The 20952-nt window shown below is 35.4% G+C and overlaps 1 protein-coding gene across 1 annotated transcript; it reads left to right on the forward strand.

The window, feature by feature from the left end:
• Positions 1-4661: 4661 nt before the first annotated feature.
• Positions 4662-6537, forward strand: LOC135950369 (uncharacterized). Its single transcript, XM_065499916.1, has 2 exons — positions 4662-6262; positions 6327-6537. Exon 1 carries the CDS (start codon positions 4662-4664, stop codon positions 6120-6122), a length of 1461 nt encoding a protein of 486 aa, XP_065355988.1. The 3' UTR covers positions 6123-6262; positions 6327-6537.
• Positions 6538-20952: the final 14415 nt, after the last annotated feature.

The raw sequence follows: 20952 nt of genomic DNA on the forward strand, positions 1-20952 counted from the left end.
CCATTTAAATATTGTTACAAGTTTTTTAAATATGTTATAGTCACAGTAACCATTTACATGATTGTGGTAACCATATTATGGTTAATTTACGATTCACATGATTGTATCAACCATATATATGGTTACAGTAAACAAGTATGTATATGTTTGTGACAACCATTCATATGATCAACCATATATATGGTTACAGTAAACAAGTATGTATATGTTTGTGACAACCATTCATATGATGAAGGACTTATCATATTATGGTGCTCTCGGCTTAAGGCTTATCATAATCTGAGAACAACATATTGTGATAAAATTATTCATCATAAATGTGGTTGCCACAAACAAGGTTACAGTAAACAAGTATGTATATGTTTGTGACAACCATTCATATGATGAAGGACTTATCATGTTATGGTGCTCTCGGCTTAAGGCTTATCATAATCTGAGAACAACATATTGTGATAAAATTATTCATCATAAATGTGGTTGCCACAAACATATGTTTGTTTACTGTAACCATATATATGGTTGATACAACCATGTGAATCATAAATTAACCATATTATGGTTACCACAATCATGTAAATAGTTACTGTGACTATAATATTGTTAAAAATCTTGTAACAGTATTTAAATGGTTACAGTAACCATGCCCTATTATATTTTTTCTCAGCGTGTAGATAACATGTGAGGGTTTTATTGGTTTTATGGAGATCTTCTGAAATATTCTTTAAAAAAAAGAATATAATCGAAATGCTTTCCTATTAAACGATTTTTTTTTTAGTTTCAGTAAAACATGACTCCAAAAAATTCTCTCACTGATTGTACATGTTGGAGAAATCGAAAGTAAGGCATGAAAAAGAATATTCAATTTTGGTTAATCGGATAATCGACACAAATTAATCGGCTTATTTGTTATTTGAAAATCTTCATTTTAATTTATTCGAACTGTTAACCGACCAAAATTATTTAATTCAAGAAAGAATTACGGTTGAAATGTAAACTTCTTATTGGGTGTGCGACTTAGAAATGCAAGGTTTTTGTGAAAATTTTTAGCTTTTATTTTGAAACACTTGAAAAATATAAATTTATTCAAAGTATTGTCCATTGCTAGCTTTGACTTTTTTCCATCTTTCTGTCAACATATGGTTTCCGTGCCAAAATAACCAGCTTCTTCATTTTAAATAGTCATTAATAGTTAATGCATAATATGTCCGAGCAATGTCGTGATGGAATATTATGGTTTCATGTCTACCCGCATATACTGGGTATTTTTCTTCAAATACTCGTTTCAGTAGCGTTCGCTACAGTTTCCCTGATGGTCTGGTCAGATTTAAGCAGCTCACAATAGATAGGACGCTTTTGTTCCCATCAAATACAGAGACTTACCTTAGCGCTGGTTGACATACGATCTCTTACGCTTCGGGTTATCGTGATGATTCGGTGCGAAAATTATTTTCTTTTATTGCGGTCAAGCAGTATTTCAGACATGCAAAATCGTCTTTAAAGGTCTCTCAGCATCAGTTCATATGGTGCCCAATTTTCCTGCTTTTGGATGAATCCTGCTGCTCGCAAACGTTTTGAAATAGCTGCTTGAGTAGCTTCGAGTTTTACAAGAATCTTTATGGAGTAATTCCTCTAATTATTGGACTTCAAGCCAGTATAGCCACTGGGCGATCTTTGTCTTCCGTTTCAAAATCAACTCTTCAAATCTCGCACGACAAAACCGATGAAGCACATTCGACATAAGCTTTAAAAAAGTAAAGTGAAAAAAGTAAAGCAAAAGTTTGTTGGCACAAAATTCATAACTCCAGAAAAGGGAAATTGGTATTTTTTTTATAATATTAATTTTTCACTTAAATGTTAGCTGATATGATTTTAAGTGCAGTAAGAATCAAACAAGGTGATATAAGTATATTCCTGTCATTCCTAAAAGAAGCATAGGACCTTAGCAAAGCTTTTCCGCGTGGATCTGTTCATCGCAATGGTTTTTATTTCATTCTAGCTAGTATCCATATTTGCAGCATCGATAGCAATTTGTCTATGCCACGTATAAGCAGGACGTCCTCTTCTGCGGCTGCCTAGCGGATTCCACTCAATAGCAGTTCTATAAATATCATGGAGTGACCTATCCATTTACTTTTTTATTCGATTGGCTATATCTGCACCTGAGCCGCCAGATATTGCGATTATAGCGACAAAGTAATAGAATGAATCAACCTCCTTCAAAGTCTTATTATCAGTTACAAAGTTGTTTGCAACATCCGTGCTAATTCGCATCACTTTATAATAGAATGAATCAACCTCCTTCAAAGTCTTATTATCAGTTACAAAGTTGTTTGCAACATCCGTGCTAATTCGCATCACTTTAGTTTTGCCAATGTTTATCTTGAGACCAGCGTTCTTAGCAAACTCTGTGAGACGGTTCAGTGTACCGATGGGAGAGAAGGCAGATATCGTCAACATATTCCAGTCCCAGTCTTGAAGTCCCCATGCAATCCCTGTAATACCAACGTTAATTATTCTGCTTAGTGGGACTCCTTTACATCCAACGGCTTTACAAATCACATTGTGATTGACAGTATCGAACGCTTTCTCGGACTCAATGAATATTAGATATAGAGGCGATCTTTCATTATGATTCTAAGTATATTTATGAGGTGAATTCATGATTTATTCAGACGAAAGTCGGCTTGTTGCATAAGAGATTACTTATGGTAATTTTTGATTCTTCTAATCGTACTTTTATTATGAATGGATATTAAAAATCTAAATCTATCTAATTTTTCTCCATAAATTTTAAATAAGTATTTAATAAAAATGTCATTAAATTTAAAAATATTAACATTACCTCATTTGGCCTATTTACTTAGCTACATACATAAAAAACTAATTTATGGTTGTGATTCAACAACAGTTCCTGTCCCAATTACATTCCAGCTACAAACATATCTCGGTTTATGCTCAAGTAAACACAACAAACTGCATTCCACTAGAGGAAAAAAGAACGCCTAAAGCGTTACTCTATATTCATAGACTATTCATACGTACACTTAAAAATCTTCTCTATATCACCTTCCTTTTCCTTTGACATACAAATGTTACATTTCATTTAATTTTGTGTTTCAATTTCATTGCCTGCTTTGCACTCCAAAAGTGCCATACATGAGAACTGCGAATGAATTTTTGGATTTAAAGGAATTAATTCGTTAGTTAAGGAAGTTTTTTTGTAAACAAATTTGGGAGCTTAAATGGTGGCTTTGCTGGAGCCTGAATTTCATCGATGGCATGTTAGAAAAAGTCTAACGGGATCAATTCGCTCGATCTCTATGGCCTGCTCACATCATCACCACATGAGATAATCATGCCCTCAAATAGCTCGTTCAGAATTTCCAATGTGACATGACGTTGGTGTCCATATCATCCAATTGCAATGAAACTTTACTGTGTTCTCATAAAATTTGTTCGAGGATTAAAAGCAAAAAAGTTCAGTTTCAGACTCAAAATGTTTAAAGTTTTTAATTTCAATACAGAAATGATGTTTGTAAATATCAGTTCTGCCCGTATTTTTACAAAAAGTTGACACAGTATGCAGCTGATACCAATAATGGAAAAATATTATTTTTCCCATAAATTAAAATTTGTACTTATTTCTTGTTGCCAAAGATACCACAAAATTTCTCCTTAATCTTTTGTATTCAATTACAGCCTTTAAGAATGGATAACGTACCTTTGCAAACCTGTTGCGGTACGCATGCAAAGTTACAGGGAAAAAATTGCAATAATAATTTGAAATGTTGCCTCTTATTTTGTTTCTGTTTATTTTTTCAATTATATTTCTTTATGCTCTTTCATGTCTTTACGGTTTTTTTTTTTGTTTTGCAGAACGTAATGTATGTATGAATTTATGCTTTTAATTTGCATTTTCCATGTCATTTGCCTTACAACAGAAAAAAAAGAACATAAAAACCAAGTTGTACCTCGACAATTGCTATGGAATTCAAATGCAACACACTCACTGTTACATACAGCTAAACATTTACCTTACTGTCAGCTAGGCAGCCTTCTTACCTCATCTCCGTGTGGAGTTCTCAGTCTCCCATCGGACGCGTCCCAGGTGGCGGATAGGGGGAGCAACTGCCTAGTCTAGTGATACTGTTTTGACAACAGGTCACTAGCCTTGACAAATGCTCAAGCGATGTCAATATCTTAAGATGCATTTTTAACAAATGGTCTGAACTTCTTGACATAGCTAGGTCGGTAAACGGAAATGTGTCAGCCGACTATCATAATACTGTGATGCATTTTATAACAAATGGTCACAGTAGGATGTAATTGGTGTTAGGATACTGTTATTACTGGTGATACATTTTTGACAAATGGTTACCTAGTGCTAACACATTCTCTCTCTCTTCTAGTGTTACTACCCGCGGACCAAAACTGTTCTTTCTCTCTCTACTCTTTCTTTCCCCCCCACTTGTAAGGTCAAGGTGATGGTAGCAGTGCCGAAGACCTGAATGGCTAGTAAGTGGTTAAAGATAACTAGTCGCTAACAGCTCCCCTCCGACGCCAGGGCACGGGTCGGTTGTAATACAGTTTTCGCCTAATCCATGTACGCCGTCCCTGCATGGAGTGTCCATCCCCTTACGCGCTCACTCGTGGGAACAAAAATGAATAACACAATACAAAACAATAATAATAACAAAAAACAAACAGCAAAAGGCCAGCAGGGGAAACCTATGCTGGCTGATTGCAAACAGTCGACTGTCCAACCTTCTGGTGACAGTTTGACTAAAAGCAGCGAGGTAGCCTTGGACTTTAAGCCAAGCACCTCAAAAGCTGCATTAGCCCTCGCTGGTAATATACCAGCAACAGCCCCTGCATTGGACACTGTCGAGAAGACAGTTGTCCCTGCGAAAATGCTACAGGTTGGATCGTCGAACCAGAAGTCGGGTCCAACCACCGTAGCCCCACCCGCCACTACGGCAGAACCGAACGCCCCCATTCGCAAAGAACCATCCAGGAGGGCTTTCGTGCAAAGGCGTGCCGCCATGCGCATTATCGACCGGCTTGGATCCAAGTCGGCCGATGCGCTTAACATCGACGAATTGTCGAAATTAAGTTGGGCTAAGGCTCAACTGGCTGAGCTGGACAGCTCAAACACTCCTCCAAGCGCAGATGCAGCGAACCAAGGCGCATCTGCTGGGCCCAAACGGCAACGCTCAGAGGAGGAGCTGCTCCAGCAGCAAAACACACAGCCGAAGACTAAACGTCCGAAGCAGGAGGCTCGTGTGATAAGAAGGCCTTACAGTGAAGTTGCTCGCAATCCACTTGTAAGGGCTATTATCGACAGGAGTGTTGATGACGGAGCTATCTCCCAGGAGAAATGGCTGAAAATCCGTCAGGGTATGCTGGGGGTATACTGGAAGATTCTCAAGGAGAATCCCGGTCCATCCCCGCAAAACGACGATGCTGGCTGGTATCAAGGCCATGTAAAACTGCTAGCGTGTACCAATGACCGCTCAGCTCTACTGCTAAAATTAGCAATTGCGTCCCTAGGGGAATTGTGGCCTGGCGCGAAACTGGACGTGATCCCGGTAAACGAGATACCTCGTAGACCGAGATCAGTCACAGTTATTCCGGCGGAGCCACATGAACCTGAGGAGATTCTGGCATACATTCAGAGCGGTAATCCCGATCTACCAACCCATAACTGGAAGGTGGTTAAGGTTTCCGCTCCTGAAGGTGCGCATAGAAAGGTGGTCGTAGTCCTTAACAAGGAATCCTTGGCGCCACTACGTGAGAGGCAAAGCAAGATTTACTATGGATTCGATAGTATCAAGCTGCGCATCTACCGTGGTGACGACAAGCTCGACCCCGAAACTTCTGGTGTTAAACTGGAAGCTCCGCAGGATATGGACTGCAAAATTAAACTGGACGACCCCGCAAGCTCTGAGGACAAAATGGAGACCCAATCACACTCCAGTATGGTTGGGGACCTATTCTGCGCTCTGGGTGATGTGGAGGATGAAGATGTTCTTCTGGAATCAGACCCAGAAGACATCGACGTTACGGTCATATATGATCCAGACCATGGTGAAGGCGATCCAAGTGAACCTTCACCACTCTAAGGCAGCTTCGGCTGCCCTGCTCCTCCACATTGCTAAATATGGGGAGGACATTGCGTTGGTCCAGGAGCCGTGGATACACAATGGCGAAATTCGTGGACTCAACGCCAAAAAGTACAAACTTTTGTACATAAGACGCACAGGTAAAATAAGATCTTGCATTTTGGTTAAGAACCATCTTAATATCTTCATTCTTCCTGATTACAGCGATGAAGATACAGTAGCTGCTGCTTGGGAGACAGGTGCAGGTAAGGTGTGGCTGCTCTCGAGCTATATGGCGCACGACCAGGTTGAACCACCACCGAATAACCTGGTATCTAATATGATGCGTGCCGCAAATAGGGCCAGAACTCCTGTAATTATCGGAGCTGATGCAAATGCTCACCACACAATCTGGGGTAGCTCAGATAGAAACGAACGAGGTGAGTACATTCTAGACTTCATATTAGACTTTAATCTGGTAGTTGTCAATCGAGGTTCAGAACCTACTTTTGTGGTAGCAAATAGGCAAGAAGTTCTGGACATTACGCTTGTCAGTGCAAGCCACTCGCAACTCATAAGGAATTGGAAGGTTTCAGATGATTGCTCTCTGTCTGATCACAGGTATCTGACATTCTTAATAGAATTGGAAGTTGAGAAGGAAAAGCCTTTTCTAAATAGGAGGAAAACCAATTGGGATGATCACAGGCGGATCCTTGATGGTTTACTTCCCTCACCCCCTCTCATAGGTGACACTAGGGACATTGAAAGCGCTGTGGAAAAGCTCACACTTTCTCTCAGTGAGGCCACAAGACGTACATGCACTCCCTCTGCTCGCAGAGGAAAGGTAAGACCTCCATGGTGGTCTTTAGACATAGCGAACACTAGGCGTAATTGTCGTAAACTATTCAACGAGGCGAAAAGATCAGGCAACTGGTCAATGTATAAGTCTATGTTGAACAAATTTAAGAATATGGTCAGGAGCGCGAAACGTAAGTCCTGGAGGAATTTCTGCAGCGGCGTCGAAAGTTCCTCTGAGACAAATCGTCTGCGCAAGATCTTATCGAAAACACCAACTGTTCAAGGTTATATTCAGAAACAGGATGGTAGGTGGACTACTGATGGACGTGAGACACTAGAAGTACTCATGGACACTCATTTTCCGGGGAACTTGCCTCCGGATATTGCTAGTGCATCCCAACCGAACAATCGGACAACTTCGTCAATTATACTTGACGAACATTTGATAAAATGGGCCATACGGAGTTTTGACTCTTACAAGTCTCCGGGCCCAGATGGTATAATACCCGCTGATCTACAGAATAATATAGATCTAGTCACTCCTTGGCTGATAACTATCTATCATGCCTGTCTTGCATGGTCCTACATACCAAAACGGTGGACCGAATGCACTGTGACATTCATCCCGAAAGGGGGGAAAGCGTCACACACCAAAGCAAAAGATTTCAGACCGATAAGTCTATCATCATTCTTGCTGAAAACCCTTGAAAGAATCATCGACATCCACATACGAGTGTCTTTGAAACAAGGATCAGTATCTCCCTCTCAACACGCCTACATGAAAGGCAAATCCGTTGAGACAGCACTTCACTCCTTAGTGGGATATATTGAGAAATCCCTTGAATTTGGTAATTTCTCGTTAGTGGCCTTTCTGGATATAGAAGGAGCCTTCAATAACGTAGAATCTGCAACTATCGTTTCAGCTCTACAGGATCTTGGTTTAGACCAATCAACTGTAAGGTTCATCACAAACCTTCTACGATACAGGATCATTCGCTCCGAAAAGGGAACGGCAGTGATCACGAGAATGGCCACTAGGGGTACACCTCAGGGAGGTGTCTTATCGCCACTTCTGTGGAATTTGGCCATAAATTGTCTGCTCAGGAAATTGGATCTCTTAGGTTATAAAACTGTCGCCTACGCGGATGACGTCGCGGTGGCAGTCTCTGGGATCCACTTGGACACGATATCACAACGCCTGGAACATGCACTCAGTATACTGAGTCGGTGGAGTACGGACAGTGGATTGAGTGTAAACCCAGGCAAAACTGAACTTGTACTGTTCACAAGGAGGTACAAGATTCCTCATTTCTCGCTTCCCCGATTAAATGGTGTTGAACTAACACTATCGGACAGTGCGAAATACTTAGGAGTTATTCTGGATAGTAAACTATCCTGGAAACCCAATACCCTTTCAAGGACGTCAAAAGCCTTGACGGCTATGTATGTCTGTAAGAGGGCGATAGGTACGCAATGGGGTATTAGACCCCAGTTTGTCAACTGGCTATGTGATGCGGTCATTAAGCCGACACTATTTTATGGAGTTTCTGTCTGGTGGAAGGCACTAGACAGTGGCTCGACGTGTATGCTATTCGAGAGAGTGTTAAGGAGAATGGCAATCCTGATAACAGGAGCTTTAAGAACGACCGCAACAAAGTCGCTCTTTACTATATTGAACTGGATCCCTGTGGATCTTATGGCAAGAAAAATGGCATTTACTTCTGCCTTTAGGCTAAACGCGATTGGTGCGTGGAAACACGCTCCATATGGTCACGCCAGCATAATAGGTAGTATTCAGACTCTTCCGGAGAATATCGATTACTGCATTTCTAGGCCCTTCTTAGCGAGGAATTTCGATTTCTCAATTCCGTGTGGTACGGAAGCAATGAACGGGCCCTTACATGACACAACGGGTCTCTCAGTCTATACGGACGGTTCTGTGAAGGGAGATCGAGTTGGCGTAGGTGTCTATATTCGGGAACTCGATATTAGGTTATCTTTCAGACTTCCGAATGAATGTAGCATTATTCAGGCTGAATTATCGGCCATCAAAAGGGCGGCTAACTGGCTTAGTTATAACAAGATATCTGACAGGGATATTTGTATATATACTGACAGTCAGGCAGCTATAAAATCCCTGACAGGTGTATACACAACATCTAACTTAGTCCAGGAATGCCGGGCATCCTTAAACAGGATGGCGAGACATTCAATAGTCGTACTCAAGTGGGTACGGGGACACGGGGATATTACTATTACGGGCAACTGTGTTGCCGATGATCTGGCGAGAAAAGGCGCCATGTTACCTGACGGAGACATAGATTTCCTATGTGGGATTCCGTTATCCAAATGCAAGCTACAAATTAGTAACTTCTACTATGAGCTCGCTCAGGCAAGATGGGACTGTGAACCCACATGCACTATGACCAGGACGATATGGCCCCGACTAAATCGGGGACGGACAATTCATCTTCTTGGCTTTACACGCTCACAATTGAGTGGTGTAGTGGCGGTCATAACTGGACACTGCACCTTTGGTAATCACGCTAGGAGACTTGGTTTGCCGTACCACGACTTCTGCAGAAGTTGTCAAAATGAGGAGGAGGATGAAACTATTTTTCATCTTCTTTGTCATTGTCCGGCATTAGGAGATCTACGCCTAAGGTTTCTGGGGCATCGTTCCCTTGATAGTCTCTCTGAGCTCTCGAATATGAGGCTTGAGGGCATTAGTGCCTTTATAGGTAGAAGTAATTGGTTGAAAAGACCAGACACGGGGATCACTTTAGAGTGACCCAATGATCGCCGACTCATTGGCACGTAAATTCTCCAAGATCTCCTCCCTCCTCCCTCTCTTTTTCTTCTTACATCTCCTCCTTAACTTCTTCAATCTTCTTCTTCTCCCTTTTCACTTATATCTGTCCCTCTTTCTTCTTCTTTCTTCTACTTTCAGGTAACACAAAAGGACCATTGATGGACCCATGTGAGCTGCTCTTCTATCTTCCTTATTTCGTGGCTGCCTGGAAAACCTAACCTAACCTAACCTACCTCATCTCATCGTTGGGGCTTACACAGTATAAAATAACTGACGTACTGACGTTTGTTGTAATGACTGACCTATTTTTTATTTTTTTTTTACTTTCATTTCCCCAACATTTATATCAAAGAGAAAAATGTATAAAATTACTACAAAAACAGCAACAGAAATAGCAAAATGTGGCAGCAGCACAAGAAACAGATGCAGAGAAGTAAAAACAAACTGGAAATAATGTTAAAATGCTTGTGGATGACAGCAGCTGTAGCACTTGTTGTTCTTGTTTTCATGTTACTGTGGTGGCAACTGTGGAAAAATACTAAAAATTGTGAAGAGAAAATAACAGAACGAAACCAAACGTTGCACAAATTGTTGCACACAATATATATAAACATTAGGGTGGTCTTACGTTGAGTTTCTGGATTCTCAATGCTCTCATCAGTCTTATCAGTCATCTGAGAAAATGTTTATATTTTTCCGTTTTTACCTTTTAAAAACAGTGGTTTATTTCCTTTAAATAAAATGGATTTTTATACCCTACACCACCATAGTGGGGATGGTATTATGCTTTTGTGCAGATGTTTGTAACGCCCAAATATATTGGTCTAACACCTACCTTAAAGTATACCGATCGCCTTAAAATAATTTTCTGAGTTGATTAAACGATGTCCGTCAGTCCGTCCACCTGGCTGGTTGGCTGTCCATGTAAACCTTGTGAGCAAAGTACAGGTCGCAATTTTGAAATTATTTCAATCAAATTTGGTACATATAACTCTTTCAGCATAAGGACCATGACTGTTGAAACTGGCTGAAATCGGTCTATTAATTCACCCAGCCCCAATTTAATTTCCTCCCTAAATAGGAGATTATCGGTCATAAATGTTCAATTTATATATGTATATCCACAAATTTCGCTCCAAATACGTTTTATATATGCAAAATTCATGTCACAAAATTCAGTTATGATCTGTCCATAATTAGTCATAGCTCCCATATAGACCCGCTTCCGAAAATCACTTTAACGTGCATAAATCTCTTAAAAATGTTGATAAACACACAGAATTCAACATTAGTAACTTTCATGTAGACATAAATCGCACGACTTAATTTCAAGTTGATGGGTCCATAATTGGTCATAGCTCCCATATAAGACTTATTTCCGAAAATCACTCACGAATATAAATTAGTGATATTTTAAAGGAAAAATATTTTTGCTTAGTGTAGAGTATTATATGCTCGGGCTTGATCGACCATACTTTCTTGCTTTTTTTTGATTGCAAATAAAAGAAGGTTAGTGGTTTAAAATTGTAACAACTCTTTATTTATTCAGATGTACAACAACAGTTTAAATAGTCACTCAGTGTTTTTATACAAATACTATTCACAGAAATACACACACTTAAATTACACTTTATAATGTACAAGGTAGTTGATGTTAACTCTAACAGCGCCTATGATAAACTAACTAACCACTGTAAACGCAGCCACTATTTATACACAGCGCCATCTTCCTTCGAGTAGCTTCATGAATGTTATTAATGGACAAAACTAGAATATTCGAATTCTAGAGCATTTAGCAGCTTCAATGTTAATGTTAGCAGATTAAACATTTGATGTTGAAATACCTACAAACTGCCTGTTATCTAACAATATTATGTTGATGAGTAGAAACTCATGATGATTTTATATTTGAAACATTGAATTTTTTTGAAAATATTGCTACTTTGATCAAAAATTCGAAACTTAAAATAAAATGTGTAACCTCTAAACGTTATCCAATTTTACACAGAAAAAACTATTTCTTAAACCGTTTCAATTCAAATATTTGTCACATATTGAACTGGTTTCAATTATTTCATAATTAAATCAAGTATTCATTTGCTCAAAAACAAAATTTCTTGATATTTTCTATTGAATTTTGAGTTTTGAATTTGATTATTTTGACAATTGAATATACAATTTTCGTTATTGGTTGAATTTCAAATAAAAAATTGTTGAATAGATAATTTTCGTAATTGAAACACACATTTTTGTTATTTTTTGTGTTTCAATTATGAAAATTATTTATTCAATAATTTTTTATTTGAAATTCAACCAATAACGAAAATTGTATATTCAATTGTCAAAATAATCCAATTCAAAAATCAAAATTCAATAGAAAATATCAAGAAATTTCGTGTTTGAGCAAATGAATACTTGATTTAATTATGAAATAATTGAAACCAGTTCAATATGTGGGATAATTGTTTGAATTGAAATATAATTTTGTCTGTGTACAAAAATGTTCAGCATTTGGTTTTTAGATGACGGTAAAGAATTTAATACTTTGGGAGCATTGACAATCCCAAAAGAGCAAAATAAGTGCCACCGTAATATAGTTTTCTATATATGTATATACATTTAGATATTTATGGCAACTGGAGGTTTGTAGGATTTTATATTTTTATTTTTTTACATTTTGCATTCATTTCAAGCCATTTAAAATGAAATGAAATGATTACTTTAACGTGGCCTTGTCCTCAATGTATTACAGGCTTTTAGATTCGTTTTGGGTTAAAATGTTTTGTTTTCTGTATTGTTTAGTTTTCGTTAGAGTTTCAGTTTTAAATGCATTTGTATGCAATGCTGTTGCAAATGAACAAATTCATTTACCACTGTAAGATTGCTGCTGTATAATGTATAATGTATGTAAGTAAATGACTGAGTAAGTCGATAAATGTAAATGACAACAACATGCTTGACGACAAGTAAAAACCACTGAAGACATTTGATGTTGCTGCCACTCGTTGGTATAGATTTGTGTGTGGCACAAGTGTTATGTTACATACATCATTTACTAATGCTGAACCAACAACAAAAACAACAAGAATTTCTAATTCTACTACAGCCCTTACTGGCTGCTGTTGCATTAGTGCTGTCTATGAGTGTGCTGCTCTAAAACACATCAGGCTGTAGCCTTGAAATGACCACAATATAATTTGTTCCTAGCTCAACAAAAACACAACAAAACCATTCGGTTATGGATCATTGTTGGCCATGTTTGGCCTTTAAATGGCATTTTTCTATACAGTCTCCCATTTCATATAATGGGGAAGTGGTGAGGTTTTCAGCATGCACATGGCAAGACATGTATTAAGGTCATTTATGTGCTATATTAGTTTTTAATGTAAAAAAAAAACAAAATTAAAACTGCATCATCATTCTCATCGTCATAAATGTGACATAATTAAACTTGACTTACTAATCAAAATGCACAACATGCTCTCATTTCTTTCAATATATATACCCGTTTTCTATGTTAGTATTCATCTTCATTAAAAGTTTTGTTTAATCATATTGTTCTTGTATGTAAATGAGTAAAATGAAAATAAAAGTATGGCTTGTTATACAGACATACATATGTTTGACAAGGACACTTAAAGACATGTGATTTTTTATAGTTACAATATTTAAATTTAATGGATTTTAAAGACTTTTGGAATACAATTGTTTTTCTGTGAATGGGAGCAAAGTTTAGTAAAACTAATTGTGTTTACATAGAACTTAAGTTGGTTGGAATGATTTATGTTGGTATGCAACTTGTTTGTGTCTAATTTCATCACGATATTGGTTATTATATTGGAAAATGTCGTGCTTTGTGGCAACAAAGTGTCATATGCGGGAAATTTTGCTTTATTTTAAAAGAAGTAGTATTGAAACACACCGATTGCTCACCGAAGCTTATGGTGAATGTGTTCCATCGGTTCAGAAGTGGTGATTTTGACAGGGAAGACGATGACAAATTTTAAATCCATCCAACCAGCCTAAATTTCTACAATTACATTAAATTAAAAAGTGTCTAAAAATAGAAATTTTTTAAATTAATTTTTAAAAATAGTAGAAAAACTGAAATTAAAATAATAAACATGAGGAATTATTGCCAACATATGTAACGGTTTCATAAAATATAAAAACCATGATTTACATCCAAATGCGGGACATCACATATGTTTAAACCAGATATTTGCAATCAGGGGGGTCATAATTACTCTAAAAAAGTTATTTTATTTAAAAAAAATAAATAAAAATTTTATCTTGGTGCGAAATGGGTTAAAATCGGTTTAGAAAGAAGCTTTGTCTCAGAGAAGTTTTGTCCAGACCTTGCCTCGTCCGATTACTATTTATTTCGATCCATGCAGAACGATATCTCTGTATTGCGCTTCACTTCAGAACAGATTATCCTAAATTAGATTAGTTCGTTCTTGATCACAAAAGATGAGCAGTTCTTTTGGCGCGGAGTCCATATGCTACCAAGAAGTAGGGAAAAGTTTAGCTTACAATGGCTAATACTTTGATTAAGTTTATATCGTACAACTGTTTCAAAATAAAAGCTAAAAATGTGATAAAATCCGGGGGAAAATATGTCCCATTCTCGAAATACTTTACAGTACAATTTCGGAGTACTTAGAACTAATTTATGCAAAATTTTATCAGGATTTCCGCATAATCAACATATTATGGCTATTCCAATAATATTTCCAGAGGACATTTGTATGGGTACTAGGTGAAATCATGCACCGATATTGCCCATTTTCAATTCCAAGCAAACTTTATTAATGGATATTATTTGTGTTAAATTTCAACCAGCTGGGCTCTTTCGTTTGGGCCATATTGTGTTTTCAACAGATATACTTTTTGGTTCTACGACCAATATTTCGAAATGTTACTAACGGAATATCAAAATCAATATAACCCCATATATTGAGCATTCTGTGTCTGATCTGAAAAGCGGAAAAATTGGTCTAACCAAAAAAAACAGAGCGAAATGTCTGATCATCCGAACTGTAAAACAATTAAAGGGCGATAGGGTTTAAGCGTAGAGATCTAGAAATAATAAGGTCAACACAAATATTCTTGATCTATTTGTCCATCTATCTGTCGAAGTTCTTGGGTGATGAAATTTTCTCAAAATAATATTTGTTGATCAGAAATGTTTTGAATAAATTTTATGTCCGATGTTAAAAAACAACAAGTAAGGCAGCTATGTATATTCGGCTGTGCCGAATCTTAAATAACCTTCACCAAATTATAATTCAAAATACAAATTTTAAATATTTTTAGGTAAACAAAATTTAAAAAAAATAAAAATTCTTTTTGAAAATTAAAAAAAAAAAATTAATTTTTTTTTTAATTTTTTTAAAACAAAAAATTTTAATTATTAGTGGTCAAAATTTATGATAAAAATTAATTTTTTGTTAAAAAAAAATTAGTGTTAAAAAATATTTTTCCCGATTTTGACCTATTGTAGGTCCAAATTACTATAGTCTTATATACATCGTGTCAATGGAATATGAAATATATATCATTAGATATCCATATTGCCTATATTAATGACTTAGTAATCCAGATATAGATCAAAAATAGGCCAAAAATCGAGGTTGTCCCGGTTTTTTCCTTATATCTCAGCCATTTGTGTCCCAATTTTTTCGATTTTAAATAGAAAGCGAGCCGATATATTGATGTAACAATCATGTTTGTAAGTTATTTGGGGGCTACGGAAAGTTGATTTCAACATAGAGATGGACAGACGGACATGGCTACATCGACTTCGCTATCTATAACGAACTTTGTGGGATCGGAAATGATGTAGAAATTACAAACCGAATGACAAACTTATATATACCATTGCCACTCATGTTGAAGTGTATAATTAAAACACGATAATGTTTAAGGATGAGAGCTATGAAATTGTCAGAAATAGTTCATCTAATAGGTAGCTTATGTGTAAAAAAATTTACAAACTACATATTGTCCCCTTAACAAAACAATAGTGTATAATTTGTTTGACATTTGGAAATAATTCTGTTTAAAATTTTTGTGTTAGTAGACATCTAGAACAAAAGTAATATTTTATTGAGGGGACGATATGTATGTTGAATCGCTGAACAACTTTGGATGACAATTTATGACAAATTTGGTTTGGCTTACCATTCTACATATTTTGATCCATATAACATTTTAATGCATGAATCAAGAAAGTTGAAATGTACTGTATCTAGTAATGGGATGATCCATCCCAAAGTGAACAGCAGTCGGATTTGTAATCTCCGATTTCAATGAAATGAACCACAGTTATAATGTATTTCTTGAAAATTTAAAAAATTAAAATTTTCACAAAAGTGTTCGTTGTACAAAATTATGTTTTATTTTATTTGATTCATGATACAATAATTGTGGAAGGTAGAATCACTATGGAGAGTTTTCAATATTTACCCCTATAATGTCAACATTTGATTTTCATTTTTTTCATATTTTCTTTTGTTTGACGTTACAAGAATTGTATAATTGAGAATTTATTTTCTACTGAGTGTACCTTATATTGTTGTGTCATGATTTGAATGATAATGATATGTCCTTCAAAATAACATTTCTTTCAATAGTTCAAAGGTCAACCATTCAGAAAATCAACATTTTTAATTATACCCTACACCAGATTAATAAGGTATTATGCGTTTGTGATGAAGTTTGTAACACCAAAAATATTAGTCAAACACCCACCATCGACTTCAAATCACTTTCTAGGTCAATTTAACAATGTCCGTGCATCCGTCTAGTCTATCTGGATGGCAGTCTAGATGCAAAGTAACCCCCATACAAATGTCATCCCTAAATAGGACTTTACCGGTCATAAATGCTTGATTTGTACAGATATCCACACTAATTTTCCAAGAATAAGTTTTATATACAAATGAGTAGATTGACCAGAGCTCCCATGTAAGGCTCACTTCCGAAAATTACTTTCACGAGTATAAAACTCTTGAAAATATTCATATCCAGAAAAAAATTCAACACACATAAGTTTAATATAGAAAGAAATCACGCGACCAAATTTCGTGGCGATCAGTCTATAATTGGTCATATCTCCCTTACAAGGCCCACATCCGGTAACCACTATAACGAACATAAATCTTATAAAATTTTTGGTATCCAAACAAAGTTTAACAGAAGGAAGTTTTATATAAAAATAAACCACGCGATTTAATTTCATCGCGATCGGTCCATAACGGTCCTACTCATGGTGATCTGCCCGTAATTGGCTACAGCTTCCATATAAGGCCCACTTCCGAAAATCACTCACGGAAATAAATTACTGAAATTGTATGAGGTTTTTGCTCATTTACTCAGTGTAGGGTATCATAAGTTGGGCTATACTTTCTTATTTGTTTTTTTTTTATAAATGTTGCTGTGCAGCATTTATAAAAAATTAAGATATAGTTTCCATTTTTCATTAAAATTATTATTTTACAACTCAATCATACATTTGTATTACAAAGGATATTTGTATAATTTATATTAATTTCAAAACCATCAACGTGTTTAGGTTAACAAGGGTAAATGCATATTAAAATATTTACCTGCTTTTCAAAATTAATCAACAAATTAAGAAACATTGTTGGAAACGTGCTAGGAAATGACTAAATTTCCATTGACATGGGTTAATGTGGTGTGTTGTTATTTTAGCATTGTGTCTTATTAATAACAAAATTTTAATTTATCATTTTAAGTAGTTACATTTACGAAAATCCCATCAAATTTTTGCTTACCTGCAAAGACACAAAAGAGATAAAATTTAAAATATTATACAATATATTAAAATTAACATAATCATATCAAAAGAATACAAAACTAAAAACCAAACTTAACAACTAGTTTCTTTCCTAATCCCATTTAGATGAATTTAAACACGAAATTTGTGAATTAAACTATACACTTTCCAAACTCATACATTTGTGTTGTAAATATATGAAAATTTGTGTTAAAATTTTCTTTAGTGTTTTTTTGTTCTTTATCTTTTTGGTTAGTTTTCCGGATAATACTGGAAAAAAAAAAGAGATGCAACACAAACTTAAACAAATGTATGTAGTGATAGAATATATGGCAAGTTATTAATAATCTGACACACGTCAACCCGACAAAAACTTTAAGCCAACTCAGCAAAATGTTTGTATGATTGTTTGTTTTTCATCCTTTCTTTTGTTTTTTTTTTTGGCTCAAACACAAACAAAGAGTTACAAAATTCATAAGAATATTCAAGCTGGTCAGTTAGAGAAAAGGATGATAATGTGCAGATATTGAGGAAAAGGGAATTTCTATTTTGCTAAAATCTTTTATAAGTATGGTATGCTAGTTAAACGATAATTGAAACAAATGGATTATAGAATATTCTTAAATCTTCTTAAGAAATTTTTGTTTGTTTTTTTCGAAATAATTTAGTATAATTATTGATATTTTTGGTTTTGGTACAGATTAGGGCAGTAGGGATATTTAGATGTTATATATTTAACACTCTTCTTTTTATACCCTTCACCTTCGTGAGAAGGGTATATATAAGTTTGTCATTCCGTTTGTAATTTCTATATTTTTCATTTCCGACTATACAGTATATATATTCTGGACCTTATAGATAGCGGAGTCGATTAAGCCATGTCCGTCTGTCTGTCTGTCCGTCTGTCCGTCTGTCTTTTGAAATCAATTTTCTGAAGACTATCTTCGGGATCCAAATCTTCAAAAATTCTATCAGGCATGCTTTCGAGACTTTTGCTATTTAAAATCAGCAAAATCGGTCCATAAATAACGGAGATATGAGCAAAAAACCGGGACAACCTCGATTTTTTACCTATTTTTGATCTATATCTGGATTACTAAGTCGTTAATATAGACAATATGGATATCTAATGATAGATATTTCAAAGTCCATTGCAACGATGTAGATAAGATAAGGTAAGTTGGACCTACAATGGGTCAAAATCGGGAAAAATATTTTTAACCCGAATTTTTTTTTCATCAAAAAAATTTTTTTTTTAAAAAAAAAAATTAAAAACAAAAAAAAAAAATGTTAAAAAAAATTTGGAAAAAATTTTTTTTAAAAAAACTTAAAAAACAATTTAAAAAAAAAAAAAATTGAAAAACAATTAAAAAAAAAATAAGATTCGGCACAGCCGAATATAGCTCTCTTAATTGTTAAATCATTAAAGAACTAGTACTAAAAGTGCTTTCTTAAATAATCAAGCAAGAGTACTATATTCGGTTGTGCCGAACCTTAGATACCCTTCACTAAAATATACTTTTCAATGAATATTGTTACGTTTTTACCTTTTAAAAACTGTGGTTTATTTACTTTTGATTACAAATAAAAGCCGTTTAGTAGTTTAAGATTTTAGCAACTATTTATTTATTTAAATTTATACAACAACCGTTTAAATATTCACTCAGTATTTTTATACATGTTTATAAATTTGCAGAAATACACACACTTTATAATGTACAAGTATACACTGGTAATGCAGTTGATGTATTTTCTTAACGATGCTTTAAATTAGACTGACTCTTTTGTGTTCTCACTGCAAATTTATATTAACTGCATTACCATCTAGAAAGCTCTATTTCTACAATGATCTCCAAACTTGAATATTCGAATTCTAGAGCTTTCGATGTTAATCAATAAACATTTAGTGTTGCCATACTCACAAACAATGTCCAATTCAAAGCTTTTATGCAATGATATGTTAATGTTTAAGAAGCACTGCTGTTTGAGAGGCATTATGCAACTTTAAACCAGCCGTTATAACCAATATACATATTTGAATTTAAGTACAATTTTGTAACAATATTGTTACGAAATTGTACTTGAATTCAAATATAACGATTTTAACGGCTGATTTAAAAGTAGCATAATGCTTTCAAATAGCAGTGCTATAATAGCAAACTGTAACATATCTGTGGGCATTATTAACATTGAATAAAAGCTTTCAGTTGACCATTGATCGTAAGTATGGCAACGCTGTTTGCTGCGACCGTATATTCGAATTCGAATATTCAGTTTAAGAACATTGTAGAAAGTACACCACAGATGGCGTATGTATTAGAAAGCTCTAGAATATACGAGCTTTGACAGTTAAAGAGCAATCTAGAGTGCAGATGGCAGTATTATAAATAGTGGCAGATGTTGCAGTCGTGATAGAGTTTATCAGTGACGTTGTTCGAATAAACATCAGCTAAGTGCCTAAAGTGTGCTGTGTTTTTCAAGTGAATTCGTGTACATTATAAAGTTTGTCTGTATTTCTGCAAATTTATAAACGTGAATAAAAAACATTGAGTGACTATTTAATTCTGTTGTTGTACATTTTAAATAAATAAAGAGTTGTTACAATTTTCAAACTACTAAACGGCTTTTGTTTGCAATCAAAAGTATCCGGTTTATTTAAAGGAAATAAACCAACGTTTTGAAAAGGTTAAAACGCAACAATATTAAAAACTATTTTTGGTGAAATTTTCGTTTGGGCCCTTTAGTGCTTTCAACAGAGAGACAGACGGACGGACACAGTAAGATCGTTCTAGAATTACCCGGAATATTAAAAAATATTGTCGCGGTTCTTTGTATATATCTCAGCCATTTGTTGGGCAATTTTCTTAATTTCAAATAAAAGCCTAAGCTAAACTATAGCAGATATATTGATGTATCAATTATGTATGTCAGTTATTTGGGGGCTTCGGAAAATTGATTTGAACAGACAGACAGGCATTTCTATAACGTCTCCACAATGTATAACAATCCAGTATATATATATATTTTATGGGTCCGCAAAATGGAATGACGAATTTATATATACCTTTACTACTCAAGCTGAAGGATATACAAATCCAACCCTAACTTTACCCATAACACTATTATTTTATTGGGAACTAACTTTTCTGAAACTTAAGTTTAAGCTCCACCTTTGTTTTCCTTTGTAAAAACAACAGCCCAATTCCCTTGCTTAAATTAGGTAACATTGCCTTCATAAAGAGTCATTTTTTAAGCAATTTTCCCTACCATGTTTGGCAGCCATCCATTCCACTCAACAAGCCAATGCAGAAGGTAGTATGTTTGTTTATGGCACAAAAGACAAAGGATAAAAAGAAGTTAAACAAAATATTCACACAGGTTTCCTACTCTTTTTTCCTTGTTTTCTTCAGCTCAAAAGGGTTATTGTTCAGTGTTAA

The sequence above is a fragment of the Calliphora vicina genome, chromosome 2 (genome assembly GCF_958450345.1).
Source record: "Calliphora vicina chromosome 2, idCalVici1.1, whole genome shotgun sequence".
Taxonomy (NCBI): domain Eukaryota; kingdom Metazoa; phylum Arthropoda; class Insecta; order Diptera; family Calliphoridae; genus Calliphora; species Calliphora vicina.

What these genes read in the sequence shown, in the direction of transcription:
- LOC135950369 (XM_065499916.1), top strand. Translation starts at nt 4,662, where the DNA reads ATGAATAACACAATACAAAACAATAATAATAACAAAAAACAAACAGCA.